The sequence below is a fragment of the Balaenoptera musculus genome, chromosome 2 (genome assembly GCF_009873245.2).
Source record: "Balaenoptera musculus isolate JJ_BM4_2016_0621 chromosome 2, mBalMus1.pri.v3, whole genome shotgun sequence".
In the NCBI taxonomy this organism is placed as follows: domain Eukaryota; kingdom Metazoa; phylum Chordata; class Mammalia; order Artiodactyla; family Balaenopteridae; genus Balaenoptera; species Balaenoptera musculus.
Window position 1 is genome coordinate 76,645,443 of NC_045786.1, and position 23,006 is coordinate 76,668,448.

Here is a 23,006-nt window from a genome sequence, read left to right on the forward strand (position 1 = left end):
ACACACAGTGGATTAACTTCACATATATCACAGTAAGCATAGAGAAGATCTATCTCTAAGCCCTGATTAATATGTGCTCAGAAAACAGAACAATTATTTTTCTATCAACCATACACAAATAATAGTAAGTACTATCTCTTATCCATGTGCAACCACATACAGCAACGTATAGTATAGAATTTACTACAAGATTATTTCCTAGTCCAATAATAAAATCTGGGATTGTCATATTGTACCCACAGTGGAATCTATAAACCTGTGTCATCACATACAAGCAAGATTTGAATATGGGCCCTCAATATCTATTTACTCATAAATTATATACATATACTATTAACCAATATAACAAATTTCAGTAAGTCATAATTTCATTCATGTAAGATAAAAATTAAATAGAAATTTGAGTATTTTTTCCCAACCTCAAAGGTTCATCTAAGTGCACAAAATTCTTTTGAAAAGCCACAGCCTAAAAGATAAGAGAGGAACAGTTCTTCATCCACAGATGCAAACTGATGCTGGAGGATGGAACAATGAAACTGGACTCAAAAATGTTTGTCATAGTTTTAGGGACTTCCCTGGTGGTCCAGTGGTTAAGAATCCGACTTCCAATGCAGGGGGCATGGGTTTGATCTCTGGTCAGGGAACTAAGATCCCACATACCGCAGGGCAACTAAGCCCTCACCGCAACTACAGAGCCCACGTGCCACAACTACTGAGGCTGTGCGCTGTGGAGCCCACGTGATACAACTAGAGAGCCCGTGCACCACAACTAGAGAGAAGCCCGTGCACCACAAGGAAGAGCCCTCACGCCACCGCGAAAGATCCTGCATGCTGCAACGGAGATCCTGCATGCTGCAACGGAGATCCTGCATGCCACAACTAAGACCCGACGCAGCCAAACAAACAAACAAAGTTTGTCATAGTTTCAGATCTAATGTGTGCCAAAAACCTCACTTAAAATCTAATATCTAAATGACAATTTAATTTGCAATTCTTAAATACTCCCACCTATGAATACATTAACACTTCATAAAAGCTTTGATATTATGAAATATGTTCTATAAAATGTATTTCATACTTTTCTCTACGTTCATTTTATGGTACAGAATTTAGAAACTTTAATCCTTGCTACAATATGACAACAGACTCTAATCAATCAAAGCTGTTACCATTTTTAAACTAATTTACACTGCACATTATCAATCCAATCTTTTGTTCTGTCGAACAAAACAAAAGCACCTAGTATTATTTACATAATAGTGCTCTCCTCTTGTCTGTCTCCTCAAAATTACAGTAACTTTTTTTGTTGCCTAATTCTTTTTTTTTTTTTTTTTTTTTTTATTAATTTATTTATTTATGGTTGTGTTGGGTCTTCGTTTCTGTGCGAGGGCTTTCTCTAGTTGCGGCAAGCGGGGGCCACTCTTCATCGCGGTGCGCGGGCCTTCTCACCATCGCGGTCTCTTTTGTTGCGGAGCACAGGCTCCAGACGCACAGGCTCAGTAATTATGGCTCACGGGCCCAGTTGCTCCGTGGCATGTGGGATCTTCCCAGACCAGGACTCGAACCCATGTCCCCTGCATTGGCAGGCAGACTCTCAACCACTGCGCCACCAAGGAAGCCCCTCTTTTTTTTTTTTAAATAAATTTATTTATTTTATTTATTTATCTTTTTAGCTCTGTTGGGTCTTCGTTTCTGTGCGAGGGCTTTCTCTAGTTGCGGCGAGCGGGGGCCACTCTTCATCGCGGTGCGCGGGCCTCTCACTGTCGCGGCCTCTCTCGTTGCGGAGCATAGGCTCCAGACGCGCAGGCTCAGTAGTTGTGGCTCACGGGCCCAGTTGCTCCGCGGCATGTGGGATCTTCCCAGACCAGGGCTCGAACCCGTGTCCCCTGCATTGGCAGGCAGATTCTCAACCACTGCGCCACCAGGGAAGCCCCCTAATTCTTTAAATAGCTTTTAAACAATTTATTTCACCCAACCAATAAATATGGCGTAATCACCAGAGAATGCTCCCAAGTTGAGAAAAGACATGTTTTTTCTAACCTATGTGGCTATTTCTTTGTTTGAAAACCACTGTCTAATTCTCTTTTAAAATATTCTTTACAATTCTTTTCAATAGTTAAAAAGGGATGGGGAGAAAGGCTCTTTCAATAAAGATTTACTTTCTCAGAAACACTTTCCCTGACCCTACCAAATTGGGTGAACTCACTCTGAGCTCCCATAGCAGCAAGCATTTCCATCATGTCACTGCTCACACTTATTGAAATTACCTATTTAATTATCCATTTAAATTATACCATAATTATCTATTATAATTGCACAGTACAGTATAGTGGATAAATGTGGAATTTTTGGAGCCAGACTGGCAGGCCTAAACTCCATCTGTGCCATATACTAGCTGTGTGACTTGAGGCAAAGTAACATTTCTTGCCTCAGTTTCCTTATCTGTAAAATAGGGATAATAATAATAATACAATATTTATCTCACAGGTTGTTGTAAGAATTAAATGAGTTATTGTATGTAGTAGCAATTGGAAAAGTACCTGGCAAATAGTAAGCACACAATATATCCTAGCCATTATTACTATCATCTCAGAGACTGTTATGTCTTACAAATTCTGAAAAGTCAGGCACCATGTCTCTTTCTCACATCCTCAGAACAAATGACAGATGGATGGGAGGTTTCAGCTGCTAAATCCTTAAAATGCTGCAGGGCTTCAGATATAAAGGTTCAGTTAATATTTCCATAGAACACCCAATAACTAGCAGAAAGAAAGTTAATAAGGTGCTAGCTTATCTAACGGGACTGAACAAATAACCACAGATTTTTGGTATTCAAAGAGCCACAAGATTTCACACCAAGTATTGAAGTCCTATAGCTGCGAAGCGGTCAAAGCTAGTAGAGAGTCAGCCAATAGCCATAAGCTGCCAGAAAGCTCTGAATGAGGCCTGATATAAATGAGTGGTCACACTTAAAAGAGAAGTAAAACGAAAATAAAAATATGTAGAAATAACAAATGAAGTTTAAAAGAGAAAAAAAAAAGTGTCCTTATTGTATTTCTTTATTTACCTATGACAGATTAGCAAAATAAATGTCTAGATAAATAAAGTTATAGCTTTTAAACAAATTCTTTAAAGTGTCTCTTTCAGTTAAATACACCGATGAGGGACTTCCCTGGTGGTGCGGTGGTTAAGAATCCACCTGCCAATGCAGGGGACACGGGTTCGATACCTGGTCCGGGGAGATCCCACATGCGGCAGAGCAACTAAGCCCGTGCTCCACAACTACTGAGCCTGCGCTCTAGAGCCCGTGAGCCACAACTACTGAGCCCACGTACCACAACTACTGAAGCCCGCAGGCCTAGAGCCTGTGCTCCGCAACAAGAGAAGCCACCACAATGAAAAGCACATGCACCGCAATGAAGAGGAGCCCCGGCTTGCCGCAACTAGAGAAAGCCTGCACGCAGCAACAAAGACCCAATGCAGCCAAAAATATAAATAAATAAATAAATAAATAAATACACCCATGAAAAAGACAAGTGAGTTGATCTAATCACAATAGTTTGTTACCTGAAAGCAGGGACTGTGTCTATATCACTCATTACTCTATCACTAGTGACAAGTATGTTAACAAGCACATAGTATGTGACTAGTAAAATCTGTTAATTTAATGAATGAATGAAAAATGAACAATGCTCTGTGTTAATGAATCAGGTCTACATCTGAAAAAGCAACTTAATAATCAATATGTTAAGGTTCTGTTATCCTTAAATAGGTCAGGTGCTAATACATAATAAATTTTCATGATAGATCTGGGTTTTGTCATGGAGATCCACAAGTTCCTAAAAGGCAACAATGTTTCACTCCTTTTTATCATTCCAAAAAAACCAGCACAGAACTCTGTATGCACCTAAGAGCTTAAGTTTTTCTTGAGAGGATGAATAACCTCTCTAGATAACTTTTTATTTATGAACGCTAAGAAGTGGTTTCGCAGAATTACTATAACCCCAGACTGAAGAGCAAGTCTTGAATTACCATGGGTGGGAGGACAGGAAGAATCAAAATCTTTCAGAGGTGGAAAGGATGCTCAGAAAATATGATGGATACGTGAAATACTGCTTAGTACAAGTGCATAAAAATACTTTTAAACATGAGATCCCAAAGGATCACCTAAAAAAGTTCACTCAGATTCAGTTCTAACTTGAGCCAACCATATTCACAAATTTATCCAAGTAACTGCTAATGTCATCTGTTAGAAGCAAACAGACTTAATTCTGGCAGACTTTTTCTATATTATAGGTCTCCATCTTCTAGAGTGTTCAATTCTATATTCTCTTTATGTTTAAATAAAAACTTACAAGCAGAGTATGTCTTTGGAATTCATCTACAATCCTCCTTACAGATTTTCAATGTTAATTTCTCCAGCAATGACCACATCAAAATCATAAATCCATTAACACATGATACATAAAAAGTAAAAACATTCTTCTACTACAAGTACAAAAGGAAGTAAAATAAATTATTTTATTTAAAAATTATTAACCCATCTATACTGTAACTATTTTCTATATAAAATTCAAGGGTAAAAATGTAAATCAATAATAATGCTGCAACTTCAGTTTGTAAGGTTATGAATAAGCAGTACCAGAAGGACTGATGTTTGGAAGAACACAGGAAAACAACACTTAATTTAAAAAAATTTTAGCCCCAAGTATTAACTGGTTCTCCCCAAAACTACAGACACTAAATTCCGACATGAAACATAATATTTTTTGATGGGTTCTAATGTATAGATTTTTGCCTTCTTCCCATTAACGGGCAAAACTTACAGAGGCTAATAAGTTCCTTCCAGTTCAGGAACTGATGATCCATTTAGAACAAGAATTTAAAATAGTGAAAAGTAAACTCAATTAGAAAATTATCTATCTTAAAAAATTATACTATGAAATACAGTGTACCATACAGAAAAATTGGAGGAAAACTTACTGTGAGTTTAGTTTACTCCTAAACAAACATACTGACTTTACACTTGGCTGCAAAAGCTTTATTAAAAGATCATGTTAATACATAGTTTTTTAAAAAAAATTCCATGTATTTTCTAAAGGAGAAAAATAAGTCACGAGGCAAAGGATAAAAAAAGTGCGTTCTCATGTTACTTAAAAACTGCACATGATTAAAAATCTTCACTAATGCTTTTGTCTTCTAATTAGAATTCATAGGAGTGTTTACAAAACAATACTGAACATGTTTTAAATCACATTACTTAAAATCACTCACGGATTCTTTAACACATCCTTCCTTTCTAATAAATTTCTGATACTCTCTGTCAGTCCTTCTCTAAGTACAGTCTGTGGACTGATGTTGGACCAAGAATAGTTTGTTATCAAACAACAGAAAGGTAAACAAAGAGAACAAGCTTTGGGCAATGGTTTAAAGTAATTTGGTAGACCAATTTTGTTTGCTGTATATAATAATAAACTAGAGATTGTATTTTATAACAATTGTATTTTTTAACTACCTTAAAAATTGTACTATAAAATGTAGTGCAGCATATATAAAATGTTTAAGAAAACCTGTTAGTTTAGTTTATTCCTAAACTAACATCCTGACTACACATATAAAAGGTTTATTAAAAGATTACAAAACTAACTCAAAATGGATTAAAGACTTGAACATAATAAGACCTGAGACCATAAAGCTCGTAGAAGAAAGCATAGGTGGTAAGCTCCTTGACATTGGTTTTGGTGATAATTTTTGGGGTTTGACACTAAAAGCAAAGGCAACAAAAGCAAAAATAAACAAGTGGTGAAACCATATCAAACTAAAAAGCTTCTGCACAAAGCAAAGGAACCCGTCAACAAAACGAAAAGGCAACCTATAAAGTGGGAGAAAATATTGGTACATCATATATCTGATAAGGGGTTAATATCATATAAGGAACTCATACAGCTAAACTGTAAAGAAAACCCCAAAAAACCACAAGCAATCTGATTAAAAAATGGGCAGAGGATCTGAAAGAATACAGATGGCCAACAGGTACATGAAAAAGTGCTCAACATCACTAATTATTGGGGAAATGCAAATCAAACCCACAATGAGGTTATCACCTCACACCTGTTACAATGGCTGAAGACAAGAAATAACAAGTGTTGGCAAGGATGTGGGGAAAAGGGAACCCTTGTGCACTGGTGATGGGACTGTAAACTGGTGCAGCCCCTATGGAAAACAGTATGGAGGTTCCTCAAAAAAATTAAAAATAAAACTAACATATGATCCTACAATTCCACTTCTGGGTATTTATCTGAAGGAAATGAAAACACTAACTTGAAAAGATACATGCACCTCCATGTTCACTGCAGCATTATATACAATAGCCAAGACATGGAAGCAACCTAAGTGTCCATGGATGGATGGATGGGATGCATGGATGAAGAAAATGTGGTGTGTATGCATGCATGCATATACATATATATATATATATATACACACACACACACACACACACACACACACACACAATGGAATACTATTCGGCCATATAAAAGGAAGGAAATCTTGCCATTTTCAACAACATGGATGGTCCTTGAGGGCATTATGCTAAGTGAAGTAAGTCAGAGAAAGACAAATACCTAATGATTTCACTGATACATGGAATCTTAAAACAAACAACCGGAGCTCATAGATACAGAGAATAGATTGGTGGTTGCTAGAGGCGGGTGGGCAAAATTGGTGAAACCTGTTAGTTTAGCTTACTCCTAAACAAACATACTGACTTTACACTTGTCTGAGTGCGTCCTAGACCTAAAAAGTCAGAACACGTATTTTGAGAAGAGCTTTATGGGGTTCATTCATATTCATATTCTCTAACTAAAGTTGGAGAAGAACTAGCCTATATTATCTTGTAAGTCATGTGGCCTGGTATACAGAAAAATAATATTAGTCGCTATTATTTCTTCTTCTGCACCACAAGTACCTCATTAAGTCTTACAGAGCTCACATTTTTAAACCATAATTCCCCTATCCTGTTCACACACTATATGCAACCAGGGAAAATTAGATAAAAGAAAGATAAAATGAGGTTCTGTTGCAAAAGAACCTTAGATTTTACATATTTTAAACCTTTTATCTTCTACTACTGTATGTCAACAGATTAAGACTGAACATAAAACTGCTCAATAAATACTTTCAAATATTTGCTGATATTCGTGAAATCAATTCAAATAAATCAAACCTAGGAATAACATGTTTATTAAAACTCATGCATTAAGAAGCAATAAATAACTGTAAGAAGACATGATACGATACCAGCCACTGAGCAAAGCAATGTTCTTACATTCAGTACAATAGCATATTTTAAAATAATTTCTAAAATACCAGTCCTATATGTTAAACATTTATTTTATAATATTAGGTGGGAAAAATTAGAACAAAAATTAATTGGTACATAGTATAATAATATTTAACCTCTATAAAGTTTATAGGAAAAAGACTAGAAAATTGTAACAAGTTTATAACTTTTTTATCTTACTTGCCTATCATCTCCTAAAATTTCTATGAAAACCATTTATTGTTTTTCTGAAGAATACAGTTTCTCAGTTTTTTCCTTTAATATGATTGAAATAACATACTCTCATTGTAGAAAACTGGAAATGTAAAGAAACAGCATCAACTATGTAAGAAAAAAAAAGACTCCATTTTACCTCAACTGAAATGCAAACAACATTTTGACACATTTTCTTCCAATTTTTAAATGTTTCTAAAATAGTTCGAACATATAAAAATGTATGTAATAAACAGCCATGTATCCACAACTCAAGAAATAAAACATTGCCAGTATAGTTTAAAACCCTATGGAATTCTCCCAAATTCCCCTCAGAAGTAAACACTATCTTAAACTTATTCTTTTAAAAATCATTTTCATGCATTACTTAATACTTTTATTAAATATGCATATTCTCTAACTAAACAGAGCACCACTCTGCATGTTTTAAAATGTTATCTAAATAGTATACTTTTTTCTATACTCACTTAACAGTCAATATGTAAGACTGATATGTTGGAAAAGTGTTAACACTGGTAAATACATGTCACTACTGTATAATGTTCTATTTATAAAAATACCACAATTTATCTTCCCAGCCCCCTTTTGATGACATTTAGCTTTTCCACTATTACAAACAAGGCTGCTATAAACACTTTAGTAATATGTCTCTCTGTACACATATGAGAAGTTACGCGAAACTTTTTAGGGGTTAATACCTAGGAGTAACATCACCGGCTTACAGAGCATACACAACTTTAAATTTACTAGATATTACTAAACTATTCTCTAGAATAGAAATGTATTATTGTTTAGGAAAAAAAATCTCTTACAGAATCAGAAAGTTCTCCATAGACAACCCCAAACTTCTGACAGAAAGCTTCCAAAGTCCACTTACAAGCTGTATCTAATTTGTGATGCACTTTCCAGTAGGCAAAAAGCAAAGCAATCAGCATTACATTTCCTTATTAGTTCATTAATCCTTATGTAGCTACATTCTTATCTGAAATAGTCTGATCTGGGTGCAAAGGCAATCCTTCACCATAATAAATGTTCAAGACATATTTGTTAAATGAGTTAATCTTCATTAGGCTCCTTAGTTCATCTTAAGGTTCTATAATTAAAACTGCAGTCATTATACCAGGTGTTGATACAGCAAAATTTGACAGAAGTAAGATATTTTAGTTTGTTGCCAGTATCTTGTCTTGATGCCCAGTGCTGTATAGGCTCTTAGAGCCATGGCAACAGTGTTGGCCGATGCTGATTTTTAGAATCTGACTCACCGACACAATAATTCATAGTTCATGATTAAAACAACACTGCATATCTTAGGACCACAGGATAGGATACTTAGGACCATACTTTTGGATTCTGTAATGAGCCATGGTGATACGTACCACGCATCACTTACACTACCTCTTCCTGCCCCTATGACTAAAGCCACTCATTTTTAAGAGTAAATCTGAATTAAAAGTATAATAGTGAAACAATGTTCTTTTGCTAACTGGTTCATATGGGTGCTGAACCACTGGCTGAGACTTATTTCCCTAAAGATGAAAACAAATAAGCCATAGTTGAAGGGTCAGCGATTCCTTCTAGGAGTAATCCAGTCTTCATTCAATTTATCTGATTTAAGGTTTTCTATGCCTGCATTAATAATAGCATCAGCATACATTTAATGGTACTACTTGCCAGAACTTGAGTTAAGGGCTTCACTCATTATCCTTACAACCCCATGAACTATTATTCCCATGCCATAGATAAGGAAATAGGCACAGAAATTTTACATAATTCACCTGGTATATAACAGTAAGTAGCAGGATGGGAATTTAAACCGAGGCAGTCTGACTCCATCCCATCATGCAATGCTGTCTCTCTAGAAATAATTGTTCCTCCCTGGAATTACTGTGAACTGAATGGCTCAATGATAGGCTGCAGCCACACAAAATGAAGAGTGTATTTACTCAAACATAGGTGATAAAGGAATAGAGCCAGGAAAATAGAAAAACAAAAAAAATTTTAAACCACCTAATTTGGCTAGTGGTGCTCAAAATAATAGGGACAGTCAAAAGAGCTTTTGAGAACTTTTTGAACCCATGGATTGTGATGGAGAAAAAGCAAACAAAATGGGAAATGGAAAATCTCCTTTGGTAAGTGGATATCAAGTACAGGCATTCATTCCTCCTGAAGAACATTCCCCTTGCCCAAGGTGGTAATAAACTGCAGCAATCTTCTGTGATGTTGACATAGTTCCTACAGAGAATGCAAACAGAGGCTCCAACAAACCTAGAAGGAAATTTCTACCATTAGGACCAGTAGTTGAGTTCCCTCCTGTAAGATGGAGTTTATGATAATAACTTGGCAATTACAGTTAAGAATTATTATTCATTATAACAAAATGGGGAGAAAAATTCTAGAGAAAAACTGTGTAACTCCATTCCAATAAACTAAAGGGGACATCTGAATGACCTGGTTGTTAGGCACTGAAAATTGCAAAAAAATATACAAATATATTCCCACAGAGATAAAAATCTTTAGGGTAACAGCCTGAAATCCAACTTCAACCTGAGGCTCAACCAGAGAAAAAGTATCAGATGAGGCATCTAGTCTTCCTTAGGGAATTTGTGATTTGTTCTGCAGCAATGAAGCTACCCAGATATAGCAACTGAATGTAAAAGGATTAGTTATACACAAACCCATCGTCCCCTTCTTCAGTTCCTAGATCTTCAAAGCCCATGGTGGTTACCTGGCTAGAGGATCACAGGTACCATATGGATATTCCAACAAAGAAAGGGCAAAAAAGAAATTTTTATTTCTACGTAGTACCAAAGGATGGTAGTGCCCCTGTTTTCTGATCTATACAGTTTTTCTTGCAGTGTTCGCAGCAGCTGAAATGTCAGGACTTCCTGTGAAAAGCAGAAAGGCATCACCATCAGATATGAGAGGCAGGTGTAACTACTCTGAAAATATCTGATAAACAAAACCTAAATTTTAGAGATGACTTTTTAATGATAAATGGGCTTCTGAAAACTAAGCCTGGTCCTCTTAGCAGAGACTTCAATATCAAATGAGTAGCTTAGAGAAAGAACTCAGCAAGTTTTTCTTGGATTTTGAACAATCCCTCATTTTTAACTTTAGAATTTTTTAGTTTGACAAAGCATTTAAAATATTTCTGACAAAGCTTCTCTTTCTTAATTTAAGAAAGCATTTTAAAAATTATATTTGTCTATAAATATCCTACAACTGCAGCTTTAGAATCACTGTATTTCCCATCCATATGTTAACACTTCAAAGCTGTATGTAAAGAAACTTTTCTCTTCTAGATTAGCCTTTACTGCTATGGAGATCAAAGGAATTAAATTCTAAATACATTACCCTCCCTTTTCACGGCACTTATATAAAGACCCATTACTCACTTTTGCATGTTGTCAACCTCCTTGCTTTTAAGAATCAGCACGTGAAGCTATCTCCTTTTCCATCAGTTGCCTAACCAGCAAGGCCTCTCTCTGAGTAACTCCAACATACTGCTGACGAGTGACCCCTTCGGGGAGCACTCATTCATCAATTTGAAAAACATATACTAGATTTGAATATGAGCAAATCAACTTTTTTTAATCACTAAAAGCAGGACTTGTGTGGCTACTCAAATGTCTAGATATCATAATTTACCCATATCATACATATATTTATCTAACCAAATTATGTGAATTCATTAAAAAGAAAGCAGAAAAAAAATTAATGTACTAAAAACAGTTCCACCCCTCTTTCATTCTACTAAGAAAAGCATGCACCCTAGAGTGAGTATGAGAAGCAGAGGTGAATCTATTGTTCCCTCAGTTAGTATGAGCTTTGAATGCTTCTCAGTGGAAGCATCTCACTCCATGACCATGATTCTACTGCATAAGGACAGTATTCTTCATGCAACATGGTAATCAAACACAAACCAGCAACTTCATCAAGTTGCAATCAAACAAATAGTTATCTATTATTAGAGAAAAACTTGGCTCTGATATGTGTATGTGTATTCTACATATCTAGTTAAATGAAACTGACAAGGAAATTTAAGTGGCATTAATTTCTTAGAATACTTCTAGCTAATACACATAATTAAAAGTAAAAAGAACAACATAGTTATTTCCTTAAAAGTAAAATTATACTGTAATTCAGACATTTAGTCTAAATCGATACTGTTTTACTATGTTTGCACCCAGTACAAATTTTTCAGATACTTAAAAAATATAAGATTAGATAAGCACATTTGCACATCATATAAAATTTTTGGATACTGAGAAAAATAGGAGACCAGCATTTCTTTGATAATCAGTACTAGTTCACAGTACTACCAGTCTTTTTTTATATACCTCCTAAGAGAGATCGGGAGATGTGCCACTTAGATATCATGGCTAATAGTGGCAGAAACTGAATTATCATCTACTTGAACCAATGTGACAATTTCATTCATAGTAGTACCTTAAATTGATTTTTCTCTTTTTTCTGCCTGTCTGCTTTGAGTTCTTATGTTTTCAGTGTGTACTATTAAGTTCTACTGTAGATGCCAACAGATGTGTTTATCAACACTTCTGAGAGGGGGTCTTCTTGTCTCTACTCCTCTTGACTTTCTTCTTGTTTTCCTCTTCCCTATAACTACCTCTTTTTTCTTTTACCTGTCTTTTCATATCATTTTAATCCAGTTACTTATGAAATTAAAGAGGTCAAAATGTGCATGCGGAAGTGTGACAATGCATATGTATATGTAAGTACTAATGCCAGTAATGTATCAGGCACTGTGCTAAGTGCCAGAATACAAGGATGAATAAAACAGTCTTTGCCTTCAAGGAGCTCACAGTTTGGAAGAAGAAAGAGACAATACTTGAAAATGTTTTAATAAACTGAGTAACTTTTGTATGAAGTCTGAGCCTCATATGTTTCACATTATAGCTTCCAAAGGCTTAATTACTAATATTAGATTCCCTATTAGTTTAAGGGACAAGTTGGCACGACCAGTGATATTTTAAAAGAAGCCCAAGCCAGTCTGCCAACTTCCAAGTTAAACTTCCTGGGTTGGGTGTAGTTTAGAATATGGCAATATACCAGCACAGCTTCAAAACAGAATAAGCAGTGCCATTAAGGCAGAAGAAATACTGCATTAAGAGCTGCTAAGAATGCCCTAAGGCAAAATGAAACGTTGATAACTGGAAAACAAAAATGTCAATAAGCACGCCTCTGGTGGCATCATAAGCATCACAGCTAATTTTTACTGAGTGACTACCATATGCTAGCACTGTGTTAAGGGCTGTCAGGTATTATATCAGTTAATTTAAACTATATATTGATACCATATTTTCTCCATCTCATAGATGAGGAAATTTTATCCTAGAGAATTTAAATAACTTTCCCAAGGTCAGAGAGTGGTAGAGAACTGATTTAAACTTGGGAACTACGATAGCAGATGACTTAATGTTAGCCACTAATTTAAAAAAAAAATTTTTTTTTTAAACACAATAGTGAAACAGGGTATCAAAATTCCAAAGATCTCTTGAATAAGCCAGTACTTTCAGTATTGTGCAGGAAAAGCTAATAGTGCTGGCTTCACTTCTCCATTCATTTATAACGTGCTACTCATAGGGCTCCTACTGATGAAGCAAATCCATGGTCCCTGTCAGACTAGCTTAACTAAAAACTACATTTCCACTTCCACTTCCAGACAAGATGGAGTAACAGACCAGATTAACCCTCACACTTGAAACAATAAAAAAAAAAATAAACAAAATACATTAAGCAAGAGTTTTGAGACATTGGACATGGTCAGTGCAGGACAGTGATCCCTGAGAGAGGGGAAACAAAGTGAATCCTATGATTGCTGGGGGGAAGGGGAGAGGCAGAAGACAGGGAGAAGAGGAGGAAAAGGAAGAAGGAGAAGAGGGAAAAGAGATGGTAACTTAGAACTCTATACCTTGTACAAAAAATTAAGAATATTTCAGACACATGGAACATGAAAAACTTATCAGCACCAGACCTACACAATGAGGAATGTTAAAGGAAGTTCTTCAGTCAAAAGGAAAATAACACCAGACAGAAATACAGATTTACACAAAGAACTAAAGCATGTACTCTGGCTACAATGGAATAAATTAAATATCAATAATAAAAACATATCTACAGAATCTCCAAATATTTCAAAATTAAACAATATAACTGTAAATAACCCAAGGGTCAAGGAAGAAAGCAATAGGAAAACTGGAACAGAGCAGGACCACCCCCCACCCCCCGCCCCAAGTACAAAACCGAGCAGTTAATGATTAGGACAACAGAGTCACAGACTCAGTGTCTGATGCACACTCCTGAATTGTTTTACAGATACTATAACTGCCACCACAGGAAAAAAGCTAACTGCATGATGACCAGGCTGTAGCCATGACATAAGCTGCTCCAGCTTGAGCAGTATTGAATCTATGGCTAGCACAATTCCAAGAACTGGCCTCAAGAGAATGGGATTAACATTATTGCTCATAATAATCTATATCTTTGTGGGCATCAAAGTAATTGTAGCTTTCTCTACCTGTATATGTAAGCAGACAACTAAAATTATCAGCAGAGATGCTACAGACCCATGTTGACACCCTCCACTCTGAGACTATAGCACTCTATGCCAGCATGAAGAAGTTACAAAAGACAGACCTTCACCCCTAACCCCACAGAAATGGAATGATGTTCTGACAAGTGGGGATTTGTAAGCAGCTCTTTGCAGGAAACCACCCTCAGCAGGAAGCCCCTTTTCTTGTCACTTTAGCAAAGCTATATTGTAACTAACTTTTAAACCAGGTGCCACTATGTTCTACTCATTTCTGGCCCAAGCACACCTTTCAAATCTTTTAATCACACAATACCTTGCCTAACTTGTCAGTTCTTTCCATAGATCAAAGAAGTAGAAATGAAGAATAAGCAATGAAATGTAGAAATGAAGATGACCAGATCTCTCCCTTAGCTTCCCCTTCAGTCATCTCCCGAACAAACTTTGTGAACAAGATAACATCTAGAGGAAGATCACAAGAAGTCAACGAGCCTGCGAGCAGTGGGGGGATGGTGATGACTCTGACCCCCCTATCTCAATGATTAACTGGATTACTTCCCTCCTTCTCTTTAAAAGTTTCATGGCTGAGCAGAACCTTCGGAGGTGGTTTGTGGCGGATGCCGAGTCCACCATCTGCCCAGATTGCCGGCATTCTGATTAAGAGCACCTTTCTTTTCTACTGTTTGTGAGTACGTAACTGATTTTGTAAGTGGGAGGTGGCGGGACCCGATTCATTCGGTAACAAAATTATAAAGTATTTTGAACTGAATGAAATGAAAACACAAAATAGGAATAATTGTGGGATGCAGGTAACACCATGGTCAGAGGAAAATTTATAGTACTAAAATGCCTGTTAGAAAAGATGAAAGATCTCAAATCAATGACCACAACTTCCACCTTAAGAAACTAAAAAACAAAGAGCAAACTAAACTCAAAGTAAAGGTAAGAGTAGAAGTCAAACATATTGAAAGCAGAAAAACAATTGAGAAAACCAAAGAAGCAAAAACTAGTTCTTCGAGAATGTCAGTAAAAGAGATAAGCCTCTAGCCATACTGATCAGGAGAAAAAGAAACAATTCACCAATATCAGGAATGAGGTAGGGATTTTAACTACAGATCCTACAAATGCTGTGCCAGGCAGACTCTAAGATGGCCCTCAATGATCTATGTCTTCTGGTATTCATACCCCTATATAAGCCATTCCTCTTCAGTGTGACCTGGCCTAGCGACTTGCTTCCAATCAACAGAATATTGCAAAAGTGATGGGATGCCATTTCCATAATTAGGCTTCATAATACTGTGCCTTCTATCTTCCTAGCAGACCCCTCTTCCCTTGATGGCTACGATGAAGTAAGCTGCCATGACGGAAAGGCCCAGCTGGCAAGATACTGAGGGCAGCTTCCAGCCAACAGGGGACTTTGATCCTTAGTTCAACGAACCAAAAGGAACTGAATCCTGCCAAAAAACACATGATCTTGGAAGCAGATCCTTCCCCAATCAGTCTTTCAGATGGGACCCTAGTTCTGGCCAATACTTTGCTTACAGTCTTATAAAAGACCCTGAAGCAAAGGACCAAGCTAAGCTATACCTAATTCCTCACCCACAGAAACTGTGAGTCCATAATGTGTACTATTTTAAGCCACTAAAATTGCAGTAATTTGTTATTATAGCAAGAGATAACTAATATAAATATTTAAAAGGTAATAGAGAATTATTATGAACAACTTTATGCCAATAAATTCAACTTAGATGAAATGGACAAATGGACATATTTCTTAAAATACACAAACTAACAAAGCTCACTCAAGAAAAAAAAACTGAATAGTTCTTATCTACTAATAAAGTTAAAATTAAAAGCCATCTCCCAAAGAAAAATCTAGGCCCACATATCTTCACTGGTAAATTCTACCAAATATTTAAGGAGGAAATAATACCAACATTACATAAATTCTGCCAAAAAATTAAAATAGAAGTAATAATTCTCAACTCATTCTTTGAGGCCAGTATTATCATGATACCAAATTCTGACTGACAGCACAAGGAAAAAAAATCATACAGATCAGTATTACTCAAATATAAAAATTCTTAACAACATTTTAGCAAATTGAATTCAACAATATATAAAAGAACAACACATAGTAATCCAGTGCTATTTATCTCAGGAATGCAAGGTTGGTTTAAAATTAAAAATAGTAATCAATATAATCCCACAGCAACACACTACAAAAGAAAATCCATATGACCACCTCAATGGATGCAAAAAATTATTTTAATAAAATCCAACACCCATTTTTGATAAATACTCTCAACAAATTAGGGATAAAAGGAAATTTCCTCAATCTAATAAATCACATGAATGAAACATATAACTAATGTCATGCTTAATGGTGGAAGAATGGTTGTTTTTCCAAACATCAAGAAGAGGGCAAAGCTATCCACTCTTATCACTTCTATTCAACACTGTACAAGAAATCATAATCAATTCAATAAAGGGGAAAAATCCAGATTGGAAAAGGAAAAGTTAAATTCTCATTATCCAAAGAGAAAATCCTCCAGCATGTACAAAAAAACTACTACAGCTAGTGAGTTTAGCAAGGTGCAGGATACAAGGTCAATATACCAAAACCTATTATAGTTTTTATATAAGGCATGAACAACCAGAAATTGAAATTTATAACAGCATCAAAAATTATTTAGTGATAAACTAAAGATGTGTAATATGTGTTCACTGAAAACTATAAAACATTACTAACAGAAATTAAAGAAGACTTAAGAGAAAGTTATACCATAGTCACTGATCAGAAGATTCCACATTGCTAAAATATCAGTTCCCCTTAAACTGATGAGAGTCTATGCAATCCCAACCAAAATCCCAGAAGATTTTCTAGAAACGGATACGCTGGTTGAAAATGTTTCAGTGTATATGCAATGTACCTAGAATAGGAAAAACAATTTTGAAACAGAATAAATAAGGTTGGATGACTTACACTACTTGATATCAAGATGTATTTTAAGGTACAGTGATCAAGATAATATGGTATCGATGTAAAGGTTTAAAAAAAATCAATGGAACAGAAAAGAGAGTTCAGAAATTGATCCTCACATACACAGTTAATTGATTTTCAACAGAGATAACAGGGGAATTCAATGGGGAAAAGGACAATCTTTTCAACAAACAGTGCCAACAAAACTGGATACTCTTATGCAAAAAAAAAAAAAAAAAAAAAATCAATTTTGACCCTGAGTTTATACTTAACCAAAAATGAACTCGCAATGGATCACAGATCTAAATTAATAGTTAAGTGTATAAGTTGTCTAATTTACTATTTCTTGAGACTGTTACTATCAGTCAAACAATTCATAGGTAACACAGAAGGATTCCACGGTAGGAAAAAAAATGTGAGAAGAAGTATATTCTATTCCTTTCTTAAAGATTTATAATTTATAATAATATTAAAAACTGAGACACCTAATACCAACAAGGAAATCTATCTAATTTTCTTTATCTCAATAATACATAAATATATTGGACCACAGAGCTCTGTATTTACATATTGTTTATTAATAACCTATTGAGCCCAGTTCTAGAAACCCTGATAGTGCTCAAAATTTTTTGTTTTACATGTTAGGAATTAAGTCCAGAATAAGTAACTCATCAGTCCTCTGTTCTTTGTATTACAAAACATCATTTTCACTTGATATGCTCTGGAGGTTTTATAACCAAGTATTGCTTATACTTTTGTGCTCTACTCTCCCTGGGCCTTCATTACTACAACTTCTATCATTCTGTGGTATAACAATCTGTTTTTCTCATGAGAAGGAGCACTCCTTTTGCCCAGGAAATGTGGACTGATCATTTTCATTTTGCCCAACTAATGCCAGTGACTAGAAAATAGTGAAATCTCAATAAATGCTTCATAAGTTAAAAAAAGTGGGAGAAAAAAGGATTTTCATGTGAACAGCCCACAAACTAAAATATGGACACCCAAGAGAAGACTGTAAAATTCCAAACTGGGAAGGAAGATACTGAGGAAAAGTGATCTAAGAGAGCAAGGTAGGGTTAGTGGAAAATGAAGAAAATATTTACAGAGCAAGAACTCAGAAAAGTCTAAGCTTAATAAGATTTCATGGTATCACCAATGCAGAGAAGACATTTGGTTCAGTACAGCTGATACTTCATTGTTTAATCACTAAATAATTTCCTATACTACACACCAGGAATATGATCGGCTCCATGCAAAAAGCAGCAGATTGATTATGATATAAAACCACATGAAAATAATTACTTCATTTGACAGCACAAAGGATTAAGTATCTGTTCAATATGTTGAAGGAAAACAGTCCAAGCTTCTTATTCTCAGAATAAAAATGTTAGAATATATAACAAAAGTACATCACAAAAGGAACTGACATTAATTGACCATGCTAAGCCTTTGACATACATAAGCTCACTGAGGTCTCATCACTACCTTGTGAGGTAGATATCTTTCAAACAGATTTGAGGAATTAACTGAAGCCTCCTCTTTTAGAATCTACATTCTGTCATAAGAATGTAGGTTAATAAGAATCTACGTTCATAAGAACCTGGATTGCCCACTTTTATTTTTCCCAATAATCTCCAAATCCCCAGATCTGTTCATCTGCAATGAACTTTTCCAATGATTTCAATTTTATAAACATAATTAACTTTTCCTGACTTATAGGACCTCTTGGTGGGCATTTAAAAACTGCAACAGGTCCCTCATCTTGTTCAGGACATACTCCAGGAATTCAAAACAGCTGTCTTTCTAAGGAGCATCCAAGACTTGTAAAATTCTTAACATGGTTTTATATCAAAATGGAGTAACTTTTCATGAGACTGACTGTAAAAAGAGGAACACTTATAGACTTTTTAATAAATTACACATATGTGCTAAATACTTTATTCCTCTACTTAATTCTCACACACTTCTTATGAGATAAATCTCTTTGCAGATGAGAAATCTGAGGCTCAGAGATTAAGTTATTTTATCCTTTCCAAGGTCAAATACAGTGGTGATACCAGGAAGCAAACTTATCTGATTCATTCCATGGCTTATATCTTTATGTATAAAATGTGAATAATATTTTTATAATAAATAATGGTAGTAACATCATCTTACAACTTCTAGAGTATGTGTCAAAGTCCTGGACAAGTAGTAATAACAACTATTTTGGGGTCTCTCTTAAACTTCAGCAAGTGTGATATGGTCCAAAGGGACAGTAATTTAAAATCATACTGCCCGGTTACTACTCTTGTGTGCTTAATATCTGGTAAGTTATCTACCTTCTCTGAGCCTCAATTTCTTCACCTCTAAAATGGATGGGATTTTTTAAATGGCTTCTTGATGAGCTGGTATGAAACTTAAAAAAAGGTAACATGGGAAAGATTTTAAACTATATTGTGACAAATGGTAGTTGTAAATATTGTTACTAATTAAAACAGGCTAAGCAGGCCTAAAAATGTCTTCTGCCAGAATCTACCCTCCATTATTTTCTCATGAATAAAAAACATTTAAATTTATAGAAAACAATTTTTTTAAAAGCTGTCAGAAAATAAATCCTCAACAATTACAAAAAAGGACATAAGAGAGATTCAAAGATTATTATGTTTTGACTTCCACTTGTTAACTTTAAAGACCCAACACTGAGAAGATAAAAAAAAAGAGAATTGTAAAGATCAATCCTGATAAAGATGCTATTTCACAGGCATACAAAGTTAAATGAAACTCACAATGAGGTGAGAAACTGACATACAGGCTCTTTCCAAAAGATCTGTTAGAGCATCTCAACAGGCATTGTCCCTGTTGAATGGTTAAACTGAAAAAATAGGTTTGACTGGCTTAAAAATGGGAAAGTGGACAATCTGATAGCTATGTGATTTCTTTCATTTTAAATATCTGCTAGCAAGAGATTTAAAGGAGCTTACATCATCTTAACCCAATTTTTTTCTTATCCAAAAACATTATGATTACAATTTATAGGCAGGTGCTGTTTTGAACAGGACCAAGAGTAACAAACAACGTTTTCTCTCATGGGTTTATTTGAACCTAACTTTAAAATACACCCTTTTCTTACCCACAGTTTTCTTCACATTCAGAACATTCAGAAGGAGCAGTTACATAACAAAACAGAGATTAATGGGAACATAGATGCAATATATAGAAAACACTTACTTTAATTCTCTGTCCCTCCTGTCTTGCTTTGCTATTTAACTGCTTCATCTCGTGTTTTGTACCTGAGATCAAGAGGCATAAAATACTATTTCAAAATTTGTGTGTCCTTTCTAATTATTGCATTTGATCCCCTAGTAGCTATAAAACCTATACCATTATCCCCCTCAAAAATAAAAACAATGCAAACAGTAAACAATCTAGAGAAAATATGTGCTCTAAGGGAGAGAACTTTATTACCCATTAACGCTGACAAATGGGGGACAATGAGTAAAAACTATTTTATTTACTTTTTATTCACACAACTAGATTTTCCCATTTGTAAGGGAAGCTATTTATCAAAATCAAACAATCTGGTGGTTGTATAACACAACCACAGCTAACTTGTCAAAGGCTAAATAAAACACATGGAGTTTAATTCAGGAGTCATCATTCTCTGGGGGTAGTGAGTCTACATGATTTCATATCTTCCTCATTCACCAAGTGTGCCAGTTTCTTTTTCCTTTGTGACATCTCTCCTCTTTCCATTATTTTGTGATCTTGATCCTATCATCCCAATCTAAGTCTTTTTTCATCCCAAGTGGGCCTGTGTAGTAATATCATATCAGATTATCCAATTTCTTGTCTTTGGATCCATCCTTCATACCACAGTATATTGATCTTTATAAAAACCCTTTGTGCCATTCCCTGTGTCAAAGTTTATTTTTAATTGGTTCTCTATTTCTCAAAGGATAGACTTTATTTCTTCTACAGAAAGGTTATCTGCCTTATCACACTATTCACCTACAAAGCAAGGTGATTTACTATTTTCTAAATTTGGTGATTTTGGTGCCTCTGTAACTTGTGGTCCCATCATTCTACATTTCCAGAAAGAGTTGTCTTCCTTTCAACCTTATTCACACAAATACTGTTTGTCCTACAATATTCTACTCAAATTCTTCCTATTCTATTAAGTCTTTCCTGACCACTCAAAGTAATTTCTCCCTCTCCTGTAATCTCATGGTAATCAGTGAAATTACTTTGGTAATTAATTATTTGTTGCCTAATTAGAGCTTCTCACTGCTGCCTTAAAAGAGTTAAAGTTTTATAGTTTATTTAAAATAAAGATGACTTGGTAAGTATGACTTGTATTTCCAACCATATTTCCTGAACTCTAAGATACACATTTATTAACTTTTGACATTTCAGAAACTGAGTGCATCTACAAATCTCAGCAGGGTAAAACTGGGGAACCACAGTAAGAGCAAGTTCCTTAAAAGCAGGCAGACAACACTGTCATCCTTATTTACAAGGGTAGCTCTCAGGCCACTGTGTTCTGCTGGGAGAAGAAAACAACACGTTCTCTCTGCTCCTAGGTACTCCCAAGGCCTCTACTGTCAAATGTAAATGAACTACACACCAGGTTCTCTCAAAACTCCACCCAGTATAACCCTTCCTGGGGTCAGAATGACCCCTGTTTGTTTTGCATAGATAGCATGTGAAGGGAATTAAGCCCCTATTATGCCATCTCCAACTTGCTACCCATCAAACTTCAGAGTGGTTATTAGCCAAACTCTTCCATATATATGAAGGAACAGATATTGAATACTTGCTAAGAATGGAGAGAGCACTAAGCAAAATTAAAGATCCCTTTAGCCACATCTAGCAGAAATGGTCCAAAGTTGTTAGAGAAGTAACATTAAATGAATACAGATAACCTTACGGACTCATTTTAGTGTCCACAGAATCTGAAAGCTCTATGTTTACTCTAGTTGAATTTTTATTTGTTTTTGTTTCCTTTAACCCAAGTACCTAATCTATGGCTTTGTGTATGACTCTCAGAAGTCTAGAACAAATTCTGAATCCTTGTACCCTAATATTTTCATTTTTCTACCTGATCTGGTCTGTCAGGCTGCCATCCACGTGTATTCCTGACAGCTGATCTGAGAAATGACCACTGCTGGTGCTTTTTAAATAAACTGAACCCTCGTATCCCTTCACTGCAACAGGTAGCACAAGTCACAGTATATTTACAATGAAAGACTTCAAAACATATCAACTATTTATCCCTTAACAGAAAGTCCCTGAGATTATTTTGTGCTGAGTCATACACAGCAGCTAAGCTACGTATTTTAAAGCCAACTCATCACCACATAACTGGTTTTCCCCTTCTCCACTAATAGGCCTAAGTCCGGAACTTCAGTAAGGTAGTTATTATTAGTATCCACCACCTCCGGCCCCCACAACCAATGCAAAAGGGAAAAGAAAAAAAATGTTTGAGGCAAAGAGAAGCAACGTGCCTAGAGTCATACAGCTAAGAAACAGGAGTGCCAGAAACCGCACAGGCATCTTAATTTCAACATTCAAGCTCTTAAATTCTACACTATTCTGCCTCACGAAACACTATACTTGCCAGGCAAATTTTTTAAAAAATCAAATAATGTCCAATGCCCTCTTTATCAATTGCAGATCCTCTTCTTTTTTCATCTTTGTCCTCTCTCTCCTCCCATTCCTTCAGTATATGGAAGAAAATTTAAGACAATTCTTTGAGTTGGGAAATTCTAAGGTAAGGGGGTTAAAAATACTAGCACAGAATTCAGAATATGTGAGTTCTAGGCCACAGTCTGTCATTAACTAGGCAAACTTTCTGGCCAAATCTCATGTGTATTTTGTATCAACAGCACACATCTCAACCTAGCCAAATCTCATACTCTCTTAAGTTTCCTCCT

The 23,006-nt window shown here is 35.5% G+C and overlaps 1 protein-coding gene across 8 annotated transcripts in view; it reads right to left on the reverse strand.

Annotated features, from left to right (window-relative positions):
- Window positions 1-23,006, reverse strand: part of TCF12 (transcription factor 12) — a 373,765-nt gene that overhangs the window by 190,785 nt on the left and 159,974 nt on the right. Inside the window, exon 2 of one of the 8 annotated variants that reach the window (XM_036844909.1) lies at window positions 20,302-20,363. The exons of the other annotated variants lie outside the window; for them this stretch is intronic. Within the exon in view, the coding sequence (XP_036700804.1) occupies window positions 20,302-20,349 (48 nt within the window). The 5' untranslated portion in view covers window positions 20,350-20,363. The remainder of the gene's footprint in view (window positions 1-20,301; window positions 20,364-23,006) is intronic. 8 annotated transcript variants of the gene reach the window in all.